We start from the raw sequence: 22,961 nt of genomic DNA, 5'->3' as shown, positions 1-22,961 counted from the left end.
AACGAAATTAGAGTCAGCTGGTTAGTTTTTATGAGGTTAATCGTATCAATTTAACACTTAAAAATACATTTTTTGAAAATTCTCAATTTAAATTTTTTTGAAACCGACCTCAATCGACCATCCACACTTTTCGACCAGCCAACCTCAAGTTAGATCGGTTAACCCGTAAACCGAACAAAGGGAGAGGTCACAAGTGAAGAAGTGAGAGAAACATGTCAAAGGAAGAGAATAACTTTGTAAATTTGAATGATGGGATATAAAGCAAAAGGTTAGATTTCTGATATCGTAAAAAATGGGGTCAAAGATCAAATTTCTCGAGGAAAATGGAGAGTCGGTATTTAGGAATTTAGGAGATGTGTCAACGTAGTTCGCCACTTCTTGTAATCACCCTGGCTGTTCTTCACGATTACAACCACCGCAAAACCATCCACCTTCTTCTACGATGCGCCACCCAGCTTTCAATGCGTCAGCTTTTCGAAATCCAAGCTCAAATCATTGCTTCCCCAATTCCCTCCATCGATCCTAATATCATTGCTGTCAAGTTCATCGGCGTTTCTTCCTCCCATGGCAACCTCCGCCATTCTGTTCTTATCTTCAATCACTTTCTCTCTTTTCCAAATATCTTTGCCTACAATGCTCTTCTCAAAGCCTTTTCTCAACACAACGCTTGGCACACTACTATTTCTTACTTCAATAACCAGTTGGTTTTGCCTAATGCTCCTAACCCAGACGAGTATACCTTCACTTCTGTGCTCAAGGCCTGCGCTGGCCTTGCCCAAGTGCTCGAAGGCCAAAAAGTTCATTGTTTTGTAACCAAATATGGCTGTGAATCAAACTTGTTTGTTAGGAATTCACTTGTGGATTTGTATTTTAAGGTGGGTTGTAATTGTATTGCCCAGAAGCTGTTTGATGAAATGGTTGTGAGAGATGTCGTTTCGTGGAATACTTTGATTTCAGGATATTGTTTTAGTGGGATGGTGGACAAAGCTCGGATGGTATTTGATGGGATGATGGAGAAAAACTTGGTGTCCTGGTCGACAATGATCAGTGGGTATGCAAGGGTGGGGAATTTAGAAGAAGCACGCCAGTTGTTTGAGAATATGCCAATGAGGAATGTGGTTTCTTGGAATGCGATGATTGCTGGATATGCTCAGAATGAGAAGTATGCAGATGCTATTGAGTTGTTCAGGCAAATGCAGCATGAAGGTGGTTTAGCGCCGAACGATGTTACGCTTGTTAGCGTGCTTTCAGCTTGTGCGCATCTTGGTGCACTTGATCTAGGAAAGTGGATTCATAGGTTTATAAGACGAAACAAGATAGAAGTTGGTCTGTTTTTAGGGAATGCATTGGCAGACATGTATGCAAAGTGTGGATGCGTATTGGAGGCTAAGGGAGTGTTTCATGAAATGCATGAGAGAGATGTTATCTCATGGAGTATAATAATCATGGGGTTGGCCATGTATGGATATGCAAATGAAGCATTCAACTTCTTTGCTGAAATGATTGAAGATGGTTTAGAGCCAAATGACATTTCCTTTATGGGCTTATTAACAGCCTGCACTCATGCTGGATTGGTTGACAAGGGGCTGGAGTATTTTGACATGATGCCTCAAGTCTATGGTATAACTCCCAAGATCGAGCACTATGGGTGCGTCGTTGATCTTCTTAGCCGTGCAGGGCGTCTTGATCAAGCAGAATCATTGATTAACTCCATGCCTATGCAACCTAATGTAATAGTTTGGGGTGCCCTGCTCGGTGGTTGTCGGATATACAAAGATGCAGAACGAGGAGAACGCGTTGTTTGGCGTATACTTGAACTAGACTCCAACCATTCTGGAAGTCTTGTTTATCTAGCTAATGTTTATGCTTCCATGGGCAGGCTGGACGATGCGGCTAGTTGTAGGTTGCGAATGCGAGACAACAAGTCGATGAAGACACCGGGGTGCAGTTGGATTGAGATCAACAACTCGGTATATGAATTTTTCATGGGGGATTCGTCTCATCCTCAATCTCTAAGAATATATTCAATGATTAGAGAATTGAAGTGGAAGATGAAAGTGGCAGGATATAAACCAAAGACGGATCTTGTGATTCATAATATAGATGAAGAAGAGAAGGAGGATGCTCTTTCTACTCATAGCGAGAAGCTCGCCCTTGCATTTGGGCTTATCAATACAAGTGAAGGAACTACAATCAGAATAGTTAAAAACTTGAGAGTTTGCAACGACTGTCACGATGCCATAAAAATAATCTCGAAGATCGTTGAGCGAGAGATTGTAGTGCGAGATAGGAGTCGTTTTCATCATTTCAAAGATGGGAAATGTTCTTGTAATGATTACTGGTAGTGTGGAGTTCCAGTAAACGAGTGTAATCACCATATTGCAAAATTGATGTCCTCTTCAATTCATTCTCGAAGTTGGAAAAGAGAAGAAAAGAAAGCCAAAGACTAGGCAGGACAGAATTTCCCGTTAGTATACACCCCCGCACACGAAATCATCTTTGTGCAGCCTATTCATGACAAACTCGTTTTAGTTCACTTTTTTTTTTCATTCTTAATCCGAACAAGGTTTAGATTAACTTACGTGTTTGTTTGACTAATTTTACAAGACAACTCTTCAAACTCTTCAATATTTAGATGTCAAGAAAATCTATAGGCATATACAGCACTTTGATGCTAAAATAGGTTCTCCCGTGCAAGACTTGAAAGAATTTTATGCATAGTTTACCATTTAGACAGAGCCAGACTCCCTTTTCTCCCTCTCTCTCTCTTCAAGAAAAATACAATAATAGATGAAAAGCAATTGTGTTGAAGAACACAGCAGCGATAGGAAGAAATGTAAAAATTTGCTTCTCAGTTTGTTTTGTACATAACAACATTAAATATTATGTTGAAGAGCAAAGAAAATAGGAAGAATTGGGAAAAGAAATGGAATGAAAATTGAATGGATATATTTATTATGTTGAAGAGCAAAGAAAATAGGAAGAATTGGGAAAAGAAATGGAATGAAAATTGAATGGATATATTTATCGAATGTCGATTAGTAATTGTTTACAATGCTCTCAGAGAAAAGTTTAGATGACACTGACACGCTACAAAGTAATGGAGATCATTTTTGAAGCTTTGTACCAAAAGATATATATTATTATTCAACGCAGATCAACTCTTATATACACCAGAGGGCTCTGCATTTTGAACAATCCAAGGGTGTTCGAGAACTTTGTGTAGCGGCAACCGTTGAGAACAATCCTTGACAAGCATCTACACCGAAAACGAATAAAAGCAAAAACGTTTGTTCATTCAGTACGACAAAGATATCAAGTATAGTGAAATCGGTTATATGCAAGGATTAACACAACCATACCTGACTGATAAGATCCTTTGCAGTTGAAGATATAATTGGTCTTTGAGGAAACTTCAAATCTACTTGCACGATTCTGAAAGTATGGTGTTCCATTTAAAATATATCAAACAATGAAGAGATGAAATTTTAAGTGACCATATACATTGCAAAGGTTCAATTGAATCTACCTCCTGTATGTGTCAGAGTGTTCCTTAGCCTCAAATGGAGGTACTCCATAGAGAAACTCATAGCATAATACACCAAGGCTCCAGATATCCACACTTGCATCGTGTTCCACGCTCTCCACTGTCAAAAGTAAAATTTGGAATTACTAATTCTCTTTAGCTTCCATTTTAAAATTTTACTCGCTCTACTCATAGAAAGGAATTGTAATGTCCGGTTTCGATATACATACCCATTTCCGGAGGCAGATAATCCAGTGTTCCACACATAGTCCGCCTACGGTTGAACGTGTGCACTGACCATCCAAAGTCAGCTATCTTGAGTTCACCCTGTGACAGAAAAGCCTCATTTACTTAGCCCCAACAAAGTGAGAATCTAACATCAAGGACTGAGAACCTGATATTTAATGAAGCCAGTTTATTACCTGGGCACCAATTAAAAGATTTTCTGGTTTGATGTCTCTGTGGATCACATGTTTTCCATGACAGTATATGAGTGCTCGAGCCAATGACGCGACGTACTGCCTCATGCATCATAAATTTAAAACGTCATTATAGAATGTAATATCAATATTAACACATCACAAAACCAGGGCATAGAGGGGGGACTTACAGTAGCAGCACGTCTCTCACTGAAGTATTTGCACTTCTGTAGTTCCTTGTAAAGCTCACCTCTGGGTGCATATTCCAATACCAAATAAATCCGTTTCTGCAACAACAACATTTAAGAAGGGGAAGGTCAGTGGCTGTATGCTTCAGTTTACATTTTAATTACTTGATTTATTTCATAAACTTTCAGGGAAAATATAAAATACTTGATCGTAGAAATATCCATAAAGGCGCAGAATGTTGGAGTGTCTAAGATGACTCTGTATTTCAACTTCCCGACGAAGCTGGTGTTCAACCTGCGACTGTTGTAACTGGCTCTTGAATAGAACTTTTAGAGCCACAATGTGATTACTCTGTTTGATATCCACGGAAATCAAGTAAACACTATCAAATTATGAGAAGTAAAAGAATGGTGCAACCGACATAAAATTCTGTAACACTAGCCAACCAAGACAAATGGTCTTCTCAGGAGAATAAATTTCGAAGCCAATATGATTTTACAAACTTATTTAGAGTTTAGTTTGCTGATGGAACATGACTTGCTGAAAAGTTGAAAGCTACTTTTTAAAAACCCTAAAATGCTAGAGAACTAATGAGAACTTTTAAACAATTCTATAATCTTCTCAGATCTAAAAAATAAGAACACAAAACGGATAAAACAATAATTATTCTGAATCTTAATATCTTTCGATTCCAAATTTTTAACAGGAGAAGTAAAGTTAAGAGAATAAAACGAACCTTCTTTTCTCTAGCCAGATAGACATGACCAAACTTCCCTCTTCCGAGAGGCTTCCCGATATCAAAGTCATTAAGCGTCCATCTTCTCTTCTCGACAGCAGAGGCCTCCGTAGTGGTAATCTACAAAAAAAAAAAAAAAAAAAACATTAAAAAACAATCAACTACCAGAAATTAATTTGAAACCCTAATTATTCAATTTACAAACTCAAACGATTAAAAATCAACGGTCCGTGTTTGTAAAAAAAAAAAAACCGAGAAATTCCGTCAAAACGAAACTAAAACCAGAAGACATCTTAAATATTCCATTTCTACCACGATATCAAAGAGAGTACAAGAATTGAGAAGCGAAGGTTTATTAATCGTGTTTAGAAGGACAACAGAAACCTCAAAAATCATTGTAAAATCTAAAAGAATCGTGGTTAAGAAGAGAGAAAGAGAAAGGAATTGAACGATTCAATCGTAATCTTGGAACAAACGAACGCGAAACCACAAAAACCACAATCGGAAACCATGCTATAACACATTTTCATCGATTTACCTTCTCCTGGGGTTGGTTCTCTGCAGCAATCGCCATGTGAGAGAGAAGGAAAGAGAGAAGAAGAGTTAAAAGAAGCAGAGGGAATGGCGAGAAGAGACAGAGAAAGAGAGACGAGGAAGACGAGAGGGAAATGCGAATTGGGGGTGTAAGAAAAAGGTATTGAACCCCAGCAACGGTCGAATTCTAATGTGCTGACACGTGGCATGTGCCGCTCGGTTAAAAAATTCAAAAAATTTAGAAATTAATGAAACCTAACTATATAAAGTCGTCTTAGTGTCCCCACCCGAAGATACCCTTTATGTAACGGTCCAATTTTTAGGATAAAAAAGGTTAGATCACATCACATTATCTACATCCCATTTCTTGAATTATTTTAGTTGGTGCAAATAAATAAGTACGTGTAGGTGTGTGTATATATATATTAGGATAGTAATTTTAGAAGTAATAATCGAGTATATAGCAACAATTTTAAAATTTATAAACAAATAAGCATTATATCTTTGTTAGATTCTTACGGACTTTAACATAGTTGCTACATTTTAAACTTTTTAAATGTGCTCTGTGTGTTAGTAATTTGAATTTAATTGTTGTATTGGTAACTTTCTCATATATAATATATAATATTGGTGAATTAAAGATTCAATATATGCCATATCAAAAGAAAAAAAAATTGAATTATGTTGTTAGAAAACTTTGTTTAAAAGATGTCATTTAAATATTTGACAATTCAAGTCTAACTGAACTACAAATCTTGGTAAAAAAAAAAAAAAGACTAATCTATTATGACGCACGTACAAGTGTTTAGTTTAGTTAAGATTCTAGTTCAAATCGTACTAAAAAAACAGATTATAATAACTACTTTTATAATAGATAAGTTCTAGTCAATCTTTTGTACTTCTCCATTTATATTACATTTTGTTTAATGTCAACTTTATCACCATTGAAAAGATTTCTTAAATTCAATGATTACAAGTAATAAATAAAACAAAGGTAAAATTTTTGTTATTAGAAAAAATCATGAGGTTATCACATAACTTTACCACTACGATCCTCCCTTCTAACTCACTCATTCCAAAAGGGGTGAATGGTCAATGTAAAACTCAAAATGTAAAGTATTTAGTAAACCAACAACTTAAAGACAATGCAACGTGGGTTTATAACATATTAGTCTAGTTGGAGATAAAAGTGGTGGTGGTGGAAGGTTTGATCGAGGTTACTAGAAATTTGATGGGACAACATCTTTTGATAGTGGTAGAATTTGATTATTTGGAGGTAGTTCCGCGGTCCAACCTTCACAACACTAATTTGATGGAAGTTGATTCTTTTGTGTGGAAGAGATTCTCAGTAACTGAGTTTATAAACATCTATAAGTCTCGTAATTAGACTCCTAACGCGAAGAAAAAGTTGCTCATAATCTTGTATCTTCGACATCTTTTTTGGATATTATCTAAGAGAAGCTAAATTCAACCTCAACATTTTGATATAAGTAAGGTTTGAAACCTTCACCCTACACATCATTGAACTCAACAAAAAAAAAATGATCGACAGTAGTAAATTGCTTTATTGACAAATGAACAAAGAACCAAAATATTGATAATGGACCAAAAGCTTACATGTTTTTCCTTCTCAAGGTCCATTAGAAGGATATCCGTGTGAGATAAATGGCAGTTAGTTCGACCAGGCAGACAGCTTAACACTCTACAATAACTTCTCCATCCTTACAGCCTTCGAGCTGTTGCACAAGTTCTTTGATAGACTAGCCAATTTAAGAATTCTTGGATGCGTGTTGATTTCCTGGCCCTTGGGTCTGGTTGGTCTGTAACAGCCATGGCGGTAAAAGAGATGGGATGATGAATGCCAATATCAAGCAGAATATAACCAAGCCTCCAACCCCCCAAGCTTTGTGTGGGATGCCGATAAGTAGTTCGTCACAAACTGCCATAAAGCCAGAAAGTATCATACTTTTGAATGAGATGTTAGACATTGTTGTCAAGCAAGCAAACGACATGATGACTTTGGCATATCAAAGGAGCAAGAGGTAAGTGGTTTCGACATTAACAGTGAAACAACATTTAAGTACATACACCTGTCATTATCATTATAGAGCAAGGTATTCCTTCATAAACAAGGACACCAACGAATGGAATTGCATGTCTTCTGCTGTTCGTTTTAGTACATGTGTTACTTAGGTAAAAATAACTACAGACTTCTTTTTCTCAAGCTGGTTTAACCAGGAGCTCTCTTCAGGAGTCGGGAAATTAGATGTTTGCTGATCAAGTAACGAGAAATAAATGTTTGCTTCTTAGATCATGTATGGAATAAAAAAAAATTCGTTTCATTTGCATAATTTAAGCTATTCTTTCTTTCCAATCTAGTGTCAGGACAATTCATCATACCTTTTTTTAAAAAATTAGAATCATTACTAGCTATTCTAATAAATGAGATTATAAACCCATTTGAACTGCAAACCAGCAAAGATAATTCGACTAGAAAATTTTAGTTGGTCAAAAATTTTCATCCTCCCCGTGCATTCTTCACAATTTAAAATGGAACAAATATTTAACAAGATTGCAATTAGAATAAGGAAAAAAAGATTGCAATTATTTAACAAGTCAAGGACCGCACTGATGTTTTGTTTCGACTCCTCGTTTTTGTGGCTTTCTCACATTACAATCCATTTTACATTTTCTGTTTCTAAAACCTCTTTTCATCCCCTTCCCCTCTAATTTCATTGTAATCTTCTATTGTTGGGGCCAATCCAATGTTTCATCCTTTTTTTGGGTTTTTTCCTGTTATCTCTATTGCATTCTTTGGATGTTTTATTTGTCAATGAAATGATTTCTTATCCAAAAAACAAGTCAGTTGGGATAACAATCAATTGAAGCCAGAACGTCTGTGAAACCATGCCACATGACATAGGGAAAAAACATGAGATACCTATATTGTAGACGATCGACTCCATTTCCCGTACAGATGGTATGGCAACAACTCCCTCGGATTTCACAGTAACCAATACATGCGCATCAACCTGTATCAAAACTATAAGTTCGAAAGTTTAACAATTTCATCAATTAAAGTCTACAATCATTTCAATAAAATAATTAGGGGAAAAGACAACCTGATCTCCCTTCAACTTCATGCCCTCTGTCTTAAAAATAAGCTTTTCAGTATCAAGCAACTTTCTGCTCTGCTTCTCAACAGGGCTTGTCAAGTCTCTCTTTAGTTCTAACGAGAAGCTAGCAGGTATCTGTTGTTTCCCTTGAATGAGACAAACTCAGAAGAGCTTTAAAAATTCAACTTTCGAAGGACAGAAAACACATACAGATCCCGGGTATGATATCTTCACTTCATACCACATATCAGGTTTGAGTCCTTGAAGATGATACAAGCGAGAACCCATCTGTAATGGTAATGTTTCCCTCCATAGCTCCTCTCCAACATTTAAAATTTTACTCTCAACCCTAGAAAGTCACATTCAAGCCAATACAATAACTAAAATGAAATGAAATGTATGTTTGAACATGCAAGTAGGAGAGGAAGAGAGTTTCCGAAATGCTCACATACTACTCAGGCAGAAAGTCGGCCATTTCATAATGATGACGAGAACGTGAATAAGAACAAATATAAACCCCTCGAGTGAATGAGGCATTTCGTTCAATACACCACTAACTTCCACTTAACTAGCCTGCCACAGTAAAAATTTGAATTTTGTTTACACACGTCGGTGGAGAAGTTGAATCAAATCATTTACAGTTAAAGCCACAAACAAAACATAATTGGAAACTCTCAAGACACTACCCAATATCAATCCTTCCCAACATCAATCCAAAATCAAACTGGCCCAAGGCAATGAACTTGAAGAAATGAAAAATTGAAAGATCACAAAACATCAATCTTACGAATTTGGAGAGGGGGGGGGGGGGGGGGGGGGGGGGGGGGGGGGGGGGAAACCAGCAGGCGTACGAGAGCTGACTACGAAGGTAGAAGACAAACCCTAAACCCTAAACCCCTTTTAACTCTCTTTTTAATTGTGTTTCAAGAAACAAAGTGTGAAATATTTTCTATCCGTATACATTGAATTTAGAAAATAGTGTGTTTGGATTTCTCATAAAAAAAAGTAATATATATTTAAACATTCCTTATAAAGAAAAAAAATAGACTAAATTATGCAAAATTAAAAAGTATACTTTTATTAATCCAATTTCTACATCAAATTTTTTAGCCCTCAAACTAAAAACGAAAATTTTAAGTTAAAACTATAGTTTTAAATTTCCATCAACAGGTTAATGTTTCTATTAATACTTTTCACAATTTCAAGGAGTTAAATATCGATAGAAGGAAAGAATCATATTTCTATTGAATCGAAAAAAAATTGACGAATCATGAAACATAAACATAAAAATGACACTAGTATAAACAGTAGACATGTTTACTTATTTGAAAATAATCAAATATTTATTTACTAACTTAAAATTATTTTTTTAATTGGTTGTTTTTATAATTTTCTAACAATATCTATCGATATCGAAATTTCAATCATCGTTGATATTGTAACCATTACTTAAAACATAAAATTCCACAGAAATACGACGAAATTGAAAAAAAAGCTTTTTAAAACATGCTAAAACAATAACTAGTCAAATTAAGAAAAATTATACTAATAGATCTATCGAACTATTACTATATGTTAATTACAGTAACAATAACTATTATGATTCGTAAAAGTGAAGACACAGTCTTAATATGTAACTATGAGATCAATAATTTGATATCATCAAATTATATTTTAAAATATTTAATGGAATTTACAATAAATAAATAATAAAACTTTAAAATTATTAATAATTGCTAGAGAAAAAGTTTTTCACATATTCTCACTTTTTAATTAACTATATAACTCTTACACTAAACAATCCTAAAATTCATATTGTTTTGAGCTACTGTCGTTGAGTTTTGTTTTCTTTTTTTTTTTCCGGTAACACTTCAAACAATTAACGGCCAGGATTCATAGAGTGAAGAAAGAACGAAAAGCCGAAACGAAGAACTGAACGGCGAACACAACTTCAAGAACACAATTAAATCCCAAACTTCGCGCCCTAATCACGGTGGCTCAATTCCGGTTCCAGCATTTTCAATAATGGTAAAGTTAATTTCACGATTCTGAATTTCGTAATATACTTTATTGATTGTACACGAACAATACAAGTTTGAATTATTGGAGATTCATTGTTTCAGTTTTCAATCTCTGCAATTAATGATACCGACTCCAGAAATCAATGGGAACCCTTAGCTCCTACTAAAGAAGCTCAGGTATGCATATGCCCTCTCTTTATCTCTTTATAGATTATTGTTTATTATTTAGTTTTAATGTCATTTACATTTGTAGTTCACAAGAGGAGAAAGAAAAATGCGTTTCTATATATGATTTTATGTGTTTTTTTTTTTTTTGGGGGGGGGGGAGGGGGGGGGGGGGGGGGGGGGATTATTTACATTGTCAATGCAAGCAACTATGCAAGTTTATGGTTTTTGAAGCTTTATATTTTGATTTTATGAATCTGCTTTTGTTTATCGCCTATCTTTTGAAGAATGGCGATGGTTTTTGTTTTTGATTTGTTTAGAAAGAAATGTGGTTAGATGCTATAATAATAGTTGAATTTAAGATTCAATTATTATCTTTATTTTATATGCTCTATGCAGGAATTCCATTTGACGAAAACTTACCATGATGGACTTCTTAAATTACAAGCAAAAGAATATGAAAAGGCTCGTGAATTGTTAGAATCTGTTCTCAAAGATCATTTGATAGAATCTGCACAGGTATGGCTTTTTTTTTAAGGATCACAGTGCTAGATAGAGAATCGTGTATGGTATTCCTGATTTCTCTTGGTTATGCAGGTTGATGGTGAAGCTGGTGATAATCATCTACTGCAGCTCAGGTTACTGATTTATGCTTTCTTTTTTACTTGTTTCCAAAATTTTTAGGTTCCATTGGAACGGTTCTGAAACTTCACGTGGTAGTCTTCTCCACTGTGACTAGAGCTATCTTCATTTCATGATCAGTGGCAACTGATGAGCATAGCAGCTCTTTTAATCAGTATATCGTGCTTCAAAGGATTCTCTTCTTCTTCTTCTTTTTTTCAGCTTTAATTTTCGAGTAAGTTACTATTAAGGTGGATTAAAGTTTTATTCATTAATTCATACTTCGATCCTTTGGCCTCCACTTTTGTTGGTTATGGGAGCTGTGGGTCTATGATAATGCTTTCGAGTTGCTTCCATGCCTGTAAATGTTGCTTGAAGTTTCCTCTTAAGGGTTCAATATATATTAATCAAATTAGACCATTGCTTAGACATGCAAGGGAAAGGGTATTTTGTTTGATTATTTCCTACAGTGTAGTGGGTGTTGTAATCTTTTGGTTATTGGACAGATATTTATACCAATTCACTTTGTATTTTTTCGTGGATGGTCCTTTGCAGATTCTTAGCACTTAAGAATCTAGCTACTGTATGTCTACAACAGGGATCTGCTCATTATGAGGGTGCTCTGCGTTGTTATCTTCAAGCCGTTGAAATTGATTCTAAGGATTCTGTTGTTTGGAACCAGCTGGGTACTTTATCTTGCTCAATGGGCTTACTTAATATTTCACGTTGGGCATTTGAGCAAGGACTTGTGTGCAGCCCCAATAATTGTGAGTACTTATATGGTCTGTTAACATATTTATTTCAGACATGGTAGTAAGTGTTTTTTTGGTGATTGTTGTTTAGGGAACTGCATGGAGAAGCTATTGGAAGTTCTAATTGCAATACGTGATGAGGTTGCCTGTCTTTCTGTGGCAGAATTGATTTTGAGGCACTGGCCATCACATGCTCGTGCTTTGCATGTGAAACTTACTATTGAAGAGTCAGAATCTATTCCATATGCACCCAAAGGTATTGATAAGCTAGAACCAAAACATGTCCGACTCAAATTTATTGATAAGAGGAAGGCTGGTGAAGAGGATCTTGATGAAGACATGAAAGTTAAAAGGTCAAACCAGAATATAGATCTCCACCTTGCAGAAGTTTCCTGGGTTGGTCTTGTTGATGCACTCCTAGATATCTTACTTCCATTGAGCGGATGCGGGTCTGAGGTGGAGGTTGAAAAAGCTCTTAGATCTGGTGATGTTAGATTAAGAATATGCTCAACTCCCAATTCAGATCGTAGCAGTGCATTTATGGAGAGGAAAGAGCTTGCTTCGACCTCCATTTGTGATAATACATCACTTGCAGATTCTAACACAGAAAGTTCATCTTCTTTTAAGGAAAAAGAGACAAGTGGTTTAGATGAACATCCACAAGAGCGGCGTAGTACTCGTCTTGAAAGGCTAAGAAGTCGTAAGCCTGGAAAAGAAGAATTAGATTATTCGACAAGTAAAGACTTGGCAAGGGTTGTAACTCAGTATCTAGAACCCTTTATTTCCAGTGGATTGGGAACCAAAGATACTGACCGTGAGACCAGGAATTCTGTTTCCTACGGTGATGGGGAGAATTCACAGGGTTTAGACTGCAATGATGTTCATACTTTTTTGGTAGAAACTTCCTGTAACTATGGTGCTTATCATGTGAGTCATATGCTTTTAGAAAAGCTTTCAAGCACATATCCTCCACATCAGGTTGCATTTTTCAAATTTCTGGACTTGGAAAAGTTGACAAGGCACTGGGGAAAGGACAGATCTCCTGAATGCAATCTTTTTCTTGCTGAACTCTATTTCGACTTTGGATCATCCTCTTCTGATAATACCAAGCAATCTGAATTCATGTCAGAGGCTTCATATCATCTCTGTAAGATCATTGAATTAGTAGCCCTGGAACAGAGTGATAATTGCTCTAGCAATCCTCAAGGTTCCAGCAGAATATCATCTGAAAGTTCTAATAATCAGCACTTATTTGTAGAAAATTCACTATTAACCAATAACAGATCATTTTGGGTACGATTCTTTTGGCTTAGTGGGCAATTGTCTTTGCGGGATGGAAACAAGGCAAAGGCCTGTGAAGAGTTCTGTATTTCTTTATCGCTTCTGGAAAAGTTGAAAGATGTGAATGGTTCTCTGTCCAGTGTCTGCCTCCCTCACTGTCGGGTTTTGAAAATGCTAACCTTGGATAGAATACTTTATGAAATTAACGTTCTAAAGGTTGACCTCGTGATGAAGAATGCTGTACCTGAAATGTTTGAGAAAGAAATGTATGAGGAGTGCATCACTTTACTTTCTCCGCTTCTATTTAGTGTACAGGAAGTTGACCTTGATGCCTTATCCTTACATTTTTTAGGAAGAAAAGATGCAGGGATTACTTCAGTGGAACTTGCAGCAATTGATGTTTTAATCAAATCGTGTGAGAAGGAAAATCATTTGGATATCGAGATACTTTTGAATTCTCACCAACGGAAGCTGCAAATACTCATGGCAGCTGCTGGATTGCATGAATACTTTACATCAAATAAATCATTTCGTGAGAAGTCAGAAGCAAAAGCACTCTCTGACATTGAAATGAAGGACGGTCCTTTCAGTCACTTGAACCATCTAGTCGCAGAAGAAGTAAAAGCAATATCTCAATGTATATCTGAAGTAAAGAACTCCATTGAACATTCTCTAGACTCGGTAATCCAATACTTGTTATCTGTGCTTGTACTTCTTTGTTATCTTTTCATGTACCAAGTGAATTCTTTATTTAAAATTGAAAATTTGATCAAGCCTCTTGATGATTTTTGTATAACTAATGTACAACCAATTTTCTCAAGTTTATCCAATTAATCATACAGTAACAAAGATATTATAACAGAATCAAGCACAAGTATCTGCTGTAGTCGTAGATGTCTGACTTCGTAGGAAAACTTTTCTGTTCCTCGCGTCTTTTCAAGTCCTGCTTTAATAGAGGAGTGGTCAAAGTTCAAACATAAGTGAAATGGGTAATAAGAATAATTTAAAGCATACTTTGTAAACTTTCGCCCCTGGTAGTATATTGGAGCTTAAGATATTTCATTTTGCAGTTTTGTTGAGGTTTGAATCTTTTAGTCTCTTAACTTTCTACTATTCTATCCTAGACCTTGAACTTTACATAAAAATCATTTAGTTCTTGTTTGTTTTTGACTTACCAGAGTGCATTCTTCATCTATAATTATAGTTTTTTATTAAAATGATCGATTGTTAGGAAATAATATGAAATCATATTACATAACCAAGAAATTTGGTTTAATAAATAATATGAAGAAGCTTATAACGTATGAATAACTTATTATGTTTATCTCAGAATTAAGATATTGATCTTTTTTTCGTGCATATGCCAACCAATGTTCATGGATATATAATGTCAGTTAGATAAAATATCATAGATATTGTCACTTCTCAAATAAATATCAGTGGGCTTTTGGAAGAAAAGATAGATATTCAATTGTGTTGTTGGTGTTCATAACTCAAATAGATGGATATAACGTGGACAAATTGGATAATTTCGTTCATGGCTCTGTTTCACTCTATACATGCATAATTATTTGAGCATGGTTGTTTGTTTGTCTGGATATAGGAATTTCTGTGAGCAGGCTAAGATCTCTGTATGACTTTGATGAAAATTTTATCTCACTTGGAAGTGGTATTTTAAACTCCACTTGCTCCTAAAATCATTAGTGACGTCATTCCTTATTGTGGCAATGGGATTAGATTGTATTTTTAGTAATACATTAATTTCTTTTACTGCATAAGTGAACTTATGCACATTGCTCTTGGATTTTATGACTTTTGGACTTTTTTTGCTAACATATGAGTTCAAGTTGCTTATCAAAGGTGAAGTTAATAATAAAATACAGAACATTTTGTTTAATGGCTTTGTTTGCTGCTCTCTTCTCGTTTAAAATGTAGTGCAGTCTCAATACCACATATTAACTTTGTTATGCTTGCAGAATGACATTCAGACAAGGAGAATTTGTGATATGCAGTTCTTGCTTTTATCAGTCATGTGTAATGTTATAAACCTATTTCTCTCCAAGAAGTCTTCTGGGACGGCAGTTGATGATCAAGTTGAAAGATGCTGCCTCGTAGATGCAGCCATTGCATTCTGCAAACTCCAACATCTTGATCTTTCTGTGCCTGTGAAATCTCACGTCAGTAGGATGATTTTTTAAGGATAATTAGTTAATTGTGGAGCTTGCTATTGGGCTTCTCAGCCATCCTTTTCTGTAAAGATTTCCTTGGCAGTTATTACTTCCATTCTCTGATCAATTTCCATCTTCTCATATTAGGTTGAGTTAATTGGTGCAACGCATGACCTACTTGCAGAATATGGTCTCTGCTGTTGGGGCGAGGGTGAAGGGGAGGAAGGAAAATTTCTTAAATTTTCCATCAAGCATCTCTTAGCCTTGGATATGAAACTTAAATTGAACAGTTCGGTAAATGAGAAAATAATTGAATGTGATGACATGGAATGGGAGAATTGTCAGGTAAAGGCATCTCCAGATCGATCAAAATTGAATGATCAAGATTTGGGGCTGAGTCAAAATGATGAAGCCAGATCCATGATGGAGGATGCTAGGGAGGATATAACACGGGAGGGCTTTTCAACTCATAAATCAATATTGAAAGATGCTACAGAAGGAGAATTTATGAAGGAAGGAGAATTTATGAAGGAAGGAGATGAGGAGTCTGTTGGCAAGTTCAGTACCGGTGACAATAATAGTGACCAACTAGTTGAATGTGAGAATGAGCAAAATGAAGATGAAAAGGAGGAACTAGAATTAAAAATTGAAAATACGTTGGATCAGTGCTTTTTCTGCTTGTATGGGTTAAACCTCAGATGTGACTCATCTTATGATGATGATCTATCTGTACATAAAAATACTAGCCGCGGGGATTATCAGACCAAAGAACAGTGTGCTGATGTTTTCCAGTATATACTCCCTTATGCAAAGGCTTCATCTGTGAGTATTTTATGCAGTGTCTCCACTTGTCTAATTGTGGCCCCCTCCCCTTTGATAGAATTTGTGTTTACTTGGAGAAAGCAGAAACTAGCACTCTCATGTTTTGGTGGGACTGTCAAGAGTTATGCATTCTCGATCTCCGAGTTGGCATTAATTGAGTTTTGTTTGACTGACCTTTTATCTGGTGCATTGTGTGTGTGTGTGTTTCCTTTTTTTTCTTTTTCTTTTGGTCTTTTAGAGAACTGGATTAGTCAAGCTGCGAAGAGTTCTAAGAGCCATCCGCAAACACTTTTTAAAACCACCAGAGGATGTATTGGATGGAAATGTGGTAGACAAGTTCCTAGATGATCTCAATTTATGTGAAGAAAAACTCTCTGAGGAAGCTGGTTCAGATGAGTTTCTTGTAACAATGACAAAGATATTACTTAATGATGTAGGAAGCATTAAACAGTATCGAGCATCAGTTGCAGGAAGGTAAGACATTTTTTATATGTATGAAATATCTAAATGGTAAAATAGAGGCCCATAATAGGAAGTAACAAAGTAGATTTCCAATTAGATACAAGGAAATTCAAGCTGAAAGTGTTAAACGGTTAATAATTTATTTTAAGACTTAATTACCATGGGTGCAATCAAAATTCATACCGGTATTAATGCATCAGATCTCATTAGAACTTCGTAGTTAAGCGTACTTGGGAGAGAGTAGTACTAAGTTGGATGACCACCCTTTAAAAAAATAAGAAAGGAGACAAAGTCTCGATAAATGGCTAATAGGTCATGGGTTCAATCCATGGTGCCCACTTACCTTTGAATTAATTATTGAATGTTGCTCTTGAAAATGATAGTATCTCTATTTGTCTGATTGCAGTTCTGAACCATATTTGGAAGTTTATAGCAGCTTGTATTATTTCCTTGCTCAATCAGAGGAAATGAGTGCAACTGACAAATGGCCAGGTTTTGTACTCACCAAGGAAGGAGAGGAATTTGTACAACATAATGCAAACCTCTTCAAATATGATCTACTGTATAATCCTCTGCGATTCGAGAGCTGGCAAAAACTTGCTCATATTTATGATGAGGTAATATACGGTCATCTTGCATAATTTTATGTGTCTGTATTGTTTGTATTCTTTTTCGTAGGTATATAATTTTCAAGTCATTCTAGAAAGTTCCACTCCTTAAATTCTATGTTTACATCAAAACAGGAGGTAGACCTGTTGCTCAATGATGGTAGTAAGCACATCAACGTTGCAGGATGGAGGAAAAATGATTCTTTACCCCATAGAGTGGAGATAAGCCGGAGGAGGAGCCGTCGTTGTCTACTAATGAGTTTAGCTTTAGCAAAGTCACCAACTCAGCAGGTTTGACCTCCAAATTTTTTCTACAAGTATGTCATTTTCGGAGATGCTTATATATTAGAGAAATATGATATTTCATTTCAAAATCAATTGGAAATAAGATGAGTAATTCATGTGTTTTATAAAGATTGTGAGGTCTTTTCATATTTCCGACGTGGGATTTTCAACATTATTAACTTTTTCTCTTCTTTTAATTGTATTTTAAGATGGGGTAGGGTTGGTGAACTCTAGCATACTTTGGTATAATGAAATAAGGATAAATATTATTCATACTAATCAGGGTTTTGAGCCTATATTTGATACAGGTCTCCTTTATTTTAATACTAAATTATATGTAAATAAATGCATAATATGCTTTCAAGGATAATTTCGTGCTTGAATCTGTAATGTGGAATCTTATCTCATGTAATGGTTGGTCTTTTCTGGGTATACTCACAATGGTTTCAGTTATTTTTATTCTTGTCCCGCAAGTTAAAGTCTAAGGATTTGTGGGAGTTAAAGAATTAACATATGTGAACTCATGTTTGAACCTTTTGTGGCTCCAGCGTGAGATACATGAACTATTAGCACTGGTGTACTACGACAGCCTTCAAAATGTGGTTCCTTTCTATGATCAGCGGTCTGTGGTGCCACCAAAGGACGAAGCATGGGTCAGATTTTGTGAGAACTCGTTGAAACATTTCAAAAAAGCTTTTGCACATCAGTATATCTCTCTCCACTTTTGACATCTCATAATATACTTCTCAACTCTACCTTGGCTATTTTGTGTTTCAACCATGTTTTTTTTATTTTGTGCTCTATTTTCATTCAGGCAAGACTGGTCTCATGCATTCTATATGGGCAAACTTAGTGAAAAGCTCGGGCTCTCACATGATAAAGCTCTATCATATTATGATAAAGCTATTGCCTTAAATCCATCAGCCGTTGATTCTATTTACAGAATGCATGCATCACGCTTAAAGTTTCTTGGTAAATGTGCAAAACAAGATCTGCAGGCTTGGAAGGTTTATACCATAAAATCCTATTGAACTTTATTTGTTGCTTGTTTTAAATTTAGTATATTTATATGAGCCTTTCTAATTAAATTATTAATCTTCGACAAAAATTCAGATACTCCTTTTGGGTTTTGATAATTTATCTACTTTTGTATATTATATATATGTCGTTTTGTCGGCATTCTCCAGGACCTTTCAACTTATGCCTTCAATCAACCAACTAGAGAGGCTGTGATGGAAATATCAAGTAAGTTTGGTCCCAAGACTTCGGATTTATCTACAGACATGGAAGGCCATGAAGCATATTCTGAGGATATAAAGCATGATGAATTCCTCGAAGTGGAAAAGGCGTGGCACATGCTGTATAATGATTGTCTTTCTGGTCTTGAAACTTGTGTTGAAGGGGATCTTAAACATTATCATAAAGCCAGATATACACTTGCTCGGGGTCTTTATAGAAGGGGTGAAGACGGTGATGTTGACAAAGCAAAGGATGAGCTCTCATTTTGTTTTAAATCATCTCGTTCATCCTTTACAATAAATATGTGGGAGATTGATAGCATGGTAAAAAAGGGAAGGTAAGCTTCAACGCTTGTCCAAAATCTTTATTTTATAGATAATTTATTCAGGTTAAGTCAATGTTACTGGAAAAGAAGTCTTCACAATGTGTTTGCATTATGTAGTAGCATATTAATTTTATATTTGACTATGTCAGGATAAGCTCGAAAATGATTGATGTTTTTACTTTCTCTTTTTTTCAGTGGTAGAGTCTATCTTATTAATAGAAAGCAGTCATGTTTCAATATGTAATTACTAGTGCTCCAAGTGGTATAACATAAAAGATTTGAAAATGTATATTATATCATCTTATTCGTTGGTGTTTCTTGCAAAAAGAATTATTCATACCATTTTTGTTGCAACATCCATTTTCTAATCTATGTTTTCAGTTGTTTGCGGCATTCGTGACAACGCACCTTTATTCTTGATTACACACATTGAAGCTAATTTACTAAAAAGTCGTCTCCCAATGCAAGCATAAGTACTTCTTATTACAGGAGGTTGGGAGTGAAACTTCTGGTCTTCATTGAACAAAAAGGCGCTTGACGTTAATTTATCAGAAATTTCTTGAAACTTCATCACTTGCATTGGAATTCTAACCTATTGTAATGTTTTCAACACGTGTAATTAAAAAGGAAGCTACCTCTTTTGACATATCTGTATTACAGGCGCAAAACACCTGGTCTGTCGGGGAATAAGAAGGCACTTGAAGTTAATTTACCAGAAAGTTCTCGGAAGTTTATTACGTGTATTAGGAAGTACTTGTTGTTTTATTTGCAACTTCTGGAGGAGACTGGCGATATCTGCACCCTTGAGCGTGCTTATATATCGCTTCGAGCAGATAAAAGGGTAACAACTACGTGCTTTGGACTTTTCTATTCAATTCAGTACTTCATCAGCCACATAATTTAAATTGTCAACCCATACACGTAATTTTGCAATGCCGTGGATTTGAACCTGTATGCATATAATGAAATATATGTAATTGAGTTGAAAGATCATCTTTACTTATTTAATGGAAAAACCAACATGTAACTTTTTTCAATATACCTATATACAAGGCTGCATGTGTTTATTTTTGTAAATTTCATTTATTGACGGTGACATGCTTTCAGTTTTGTTCAATTTTCATTTTGTGTTGATGATCTTGTTGAATTTCGCCTTGCTTATGGTTGATTATTCCCCATGTGGCATGTAATACCTATCATCAATCCAGTTCGCATTGTGCATTGAAGATCTTGTTCCAGTTGCTCTAGGGAGGTATGTGAAGGTTTTGATTACATCCGTTCGTCAAGTCGGGAGTTCTAGCACTGGTGATGCAAGCAGTTACGAACATATACTAGAGAAGATGTTTGCTCTGTTCATGGAGCAGGGTAACTTATGGCCGGAATTGTGCAGTTTGCCTGAAATACAAGGCCCGGGTATATCAGAAAGCAATTTGTTTGGGTAATCATATTAGAGAATTATCTGATATATCGAAGTTTTTATCCCTTTTTTCAAGTGTTGCAAATTGTCATTGTCAAGTTAGCATTCTTGTAGCTTCTCTAATACTGATGTTGCTATACTTAGATAACTTATGGAATCTGGTTTCCGCAGGTATCTTCACGATTATATCATCACGTTGGAGAGAAATGTCAAGGTGGAGAATCTTGAAGCAATAAACGAGAGGATTCGTAAACGTTTTAAGAATCCAAAGTTGTCCAATATTAACATCGGAAAAGTTTGCAGGCACGCTTCTACTGCATGGTGTAGATCCCTTATAATCAGCTTGGCACTGATCACTCCCATACCTTCCGAATCCTCTACCGAAAGTCAAACGTCAAGTTCCTTACCTGGTAGTTTAGAAAATAACCAGCTTCTTTGTGTGGATTTGCAAATCAATGAATTATGGAGTTCAACGTTTGAGGACTCAACACATCTGAAAAGTCTTGAACCAAAATGGTGCCCGATCTTGTCCAAAATCAATACCATATTCGTTAAAAGAGCTGCAGAAGTGAATTTGGAAACTGCTAACTCTTTGCTTCGATCTTCTTACAATTTTTTTCGTGAGAGCTCTTGTATCCTTCCATCTGGCTTGAACCTGCATCTAGTTCCATATCGTCTAGCAACAGGAGTAAACTTCCAACAGCGTATGGATGGGATTGAAATGTTAGATTTCAGCATGCCAAGGAAGCTTCTCTTGTGGGCATACACTCTAGTGCATGGTCATTTTGCTAATATTTCATCAGTGGTGAAGCATTGTGAAGAACATCTGAAGGTATGAACTGAAAAATCTATTATTGTTATATGATAGTTGTCAAGTAACTAATGATCGGTTAACCTTTTCAGTCAAAGTTAAAAAAGGGAGCTGTAATACCTCCCACACAAACTCATACAAACTTGCCTGCAATGATATCTTCACCAACAGGTCACTTATTTTCCTTTTCTTTTTCTTTTCTTTCGTTAGTTTATCCATTTGTATATCTCTCAAGAATTTACTACATATGAAAAAGTAGAAACGATTTTGTATACCTCTTTTAACCTGTATTTCCTCTTAATTTGCTTGTTTGATCACCATGATCAGTTAATGATTTGAAACTCGTATCTCCCCTTACTCCTCTGCTCCACCATGTATGCAGTTCTAGGCATTGGAAGAGATGGTTGTTCAAACCACAGTGGGGAAACAGATGCAGAGGCATCTCCAGCCACCCCAGTTGCATCTACTTCGTTGCCAGAGAATCATCAGACCACGACCAGTTCGATTCCGATTCTTTCGAGTGCCGACACTCGCAGAAGTTCGTTTCATGGCCTTCAATTTCAACAATGTAGCAATGCCATTGCTGAGAGAAATCCTAATGGAGGAGATTCGGACAAAGTATGACAACCAAGGTGTGCTTGCTCTTAGTTGTAGTGTTAGAGTCTATTGACAAAGCTTTTCTTTTATATCATGTGTAATTTATGGAAAAATTTGCAAAGCATAGGTTGTACTTGTATATATCTATTTTAATTACCAAATATATGCATTTGTTATGTGTCATGCACCCAACGGGAAACATTGCTTGAAATATTAACCAAAATTTTCACATTTGTGTTTGGATTGACTTTTTATTTTAAGTGTTTTAAAACACTTACATAGTCAACCCAAACAGTTAACTTTCTCGTGAGCTGTGAGAGAAATTTGTTATTTAAAATTTACTCAAACCTTAAATTAAATGAACACACGTAGTCAAGTGTCTTGATATCAATTAGCAATGAATAATTTTGATTTAAATTTAATTTAAACTGGAAATGTGTTTATATAGAGATCAATTTTGCAAGTTATTAAAAATATATAATTGTAGAAATTTTAAAAATTTATAAAATATTTATACTTCATAACAAAATATAATTTTATTTAATATAGTAAAATGATGAATTTCTAATTTAGAATATTAATTAATAAAAATGTGTGATTTTTCTGGTACAAATTAGTAATGATGGAATTTGAATCGAGATCTCTTGTTCTTTTTCTTTTGTATTGTTGACTTAGTATAATTTTAAAATGTTCAATTTTTGTTCCTATGCTTCTAATAAATGTTTGATAGTTTATGGATGAGTTTTTCTAAAAAAAAATAGTCTTTATTAATACTTCCTCAGTGAAATAAATCATGAAGCTATACATTTTTTAAAAAAAAACCATATTTACTAACATTTTCATAGCTAAGTTTGATAACAATTAATT

At 35.4% G+C, this 22,961-nt stretch overlaps 4 protein-coding genes across 6 annotated transcripts; 2 read left to right on the top strand and 2 right to left on the bottom strand.

Annotated features, from left to right (window-relative positions):
• The first annotated feature begins 304 nt into the window (after window positions 1-304).
• Window positions 305-2,628, top strand: LOC101222145 (pentatricopeptide repeat-containing protein At3g62890). The gene has a single exon (XM_011654585.2). It carries the CDS (start codon window positions 354-356, stop codon window positions 2,343-2,345), a length of 1,992 nt encoding a protein of 663 aa, XP_011652887.1. The 5' UTR covers window positions 305-353; the 3' UTR covers window positions 2,346-2,628.
• A 371-nt stretch (window positions 2,629-2,999) lies between these two features.
• On the bottom strand, window positions 3,000-5,569 carry LOC101219866 (serine/threonine-protein kinase Aurora-1). Its single transcript, XM_004136182.3, has 9 exons — window positions 5,409-5,569; window positions 4,871-4,990; window positions 4,339-4,485; window positions 4,137-4,232; window positions 3,949-4,044; window positions 3,757-3,853; window positions 3,530-3,647; window positions 3,363-3,435; window positions 3,000-3,259 (listed from the first exon to the last, which is right to left on the bottom strand). Exons 1-9 carry the CDS (start codon window positions 5,442-5,444, stop codon window positions 3,158-3,160), a joined length of 885 nt encoding a protein of 294 aa, XP_004136230.1. The 5' UTR covers window positions 5,445-5,569; the 3' UTR covers window positions 3,000-3,157.
• A 1,280-nt stretch (window positions 5,570-6,849) lies between these two features.
• On the bottom strand, window positions 6,850-9,321 carry LOC101222383. 2 transcript variants are annotated; one of them, XM_011654310.2, is made up of 6 exons: window positions 9,207-9,321; window positions 8,969-9,093; window positions 8,731-8,869; window positions 8,527-8,655; window positions 8,346-8,436; window positions 6,850-7,343 (listed from the first exon to the last, which is right to left on the bottom strand). In XM_011654310.2, the coding sequence occupies exons 2-6, from the start codon at window positions 9,055-9,057 to the stop codon at window positions 7,174-7,176; spliced, it is 618 nt and encodes a 205-aa protein (XP_011652612.1). In that variant the 5' UTR covers window positions 9,058-9,093; window positions 9,207-9,321; the 3' UTR covers window positions 6,850-7,173. The 2 variants fall into 2 exon arrangements, with proteins under 2 accessions (XP_011652612.1, XP_031737616.1); XM_031881756.1 differs by lacking the exons at window positions 8,969-9,093; window positions 9,207-9,321 and having other exon boundaries at window positions 8,527-8,666; window positions 8,762-8,875.
• A 1,015-nt stretch (window positions 9,322-10,336) lies between these two features.
• On the top strand, window positions 10,337-22,335 carry LOC101222622 (calcineurin-binding protein 1). 2 transcript variants are annotated; one of them, XM_011654308.2, is made up of 19 exons: window positions 10,337-10,548; window positions 10,644-10,718; window positions 11,106-11,225; window positions 11,304-11,344; window positions 11,883-12,094; window positions 12,171-14,041; window positions 15,337-15,537; window positions 15,676-16,350; window positions 16,589-16,824; window positions 17,219-17,429; window positions 17,556-17,711; window positions 18,254-18,411; window positions 18,520-18,712; window positions 18,893-19,281; window positions 19,930-20,110; window positions 20,478-20,707; window positions 20,858-21,518; window positions 21,590-21,668; window positions 21,880-22,335. In XM_011654308.2, the coding sequence occupies exons 1-19, from the start codon at window positions 10,546-10,548 to the stop codon at window positions 22,119-22,121; spliced, it is 5,934 nt and encodes a 1,977-aa protein (XP_011652610.2). In that variant the 5' UTR covers window positions 10,337-10,545; the 3' UTR covers window positions 22,122-22,335. The 2 variants fall into 2 exon arrangements, with proteins under 2 accessions (XP_011652610.2, XP_031738352.1); XM_031882492.1 differs by lacking the exon at window positions 10,337-10,548 and adding an exon at window positions 11,469-11,562 and having other exon boundaries at window positions 10,699-10,718.
• Window positions 22,336-22,961: the final 626 nt, after the last annotated feature.

The sequence above is a fragment of the Cucumis sativus genome, chromosome 3, assembly GCF_000004075.3.
Source record: "Cucumis sativus cultivar 9930 chromosome 3, Cucumber_9930_V3, whole genome shotgun sequence".
Classification (NCBI taxonomy): domain Eukaryota; kingdom Viridiplantae; phylum Streptophyta; class Magnoliopsida; order Cucurbitales; family Cucurbitaceae; genus Cucumis; species Cucumis sativus.
Note: the sequence above shows the minus strand (reverse complement) of the source record. Positions and strands in the feature narration are given on the sequence as shown.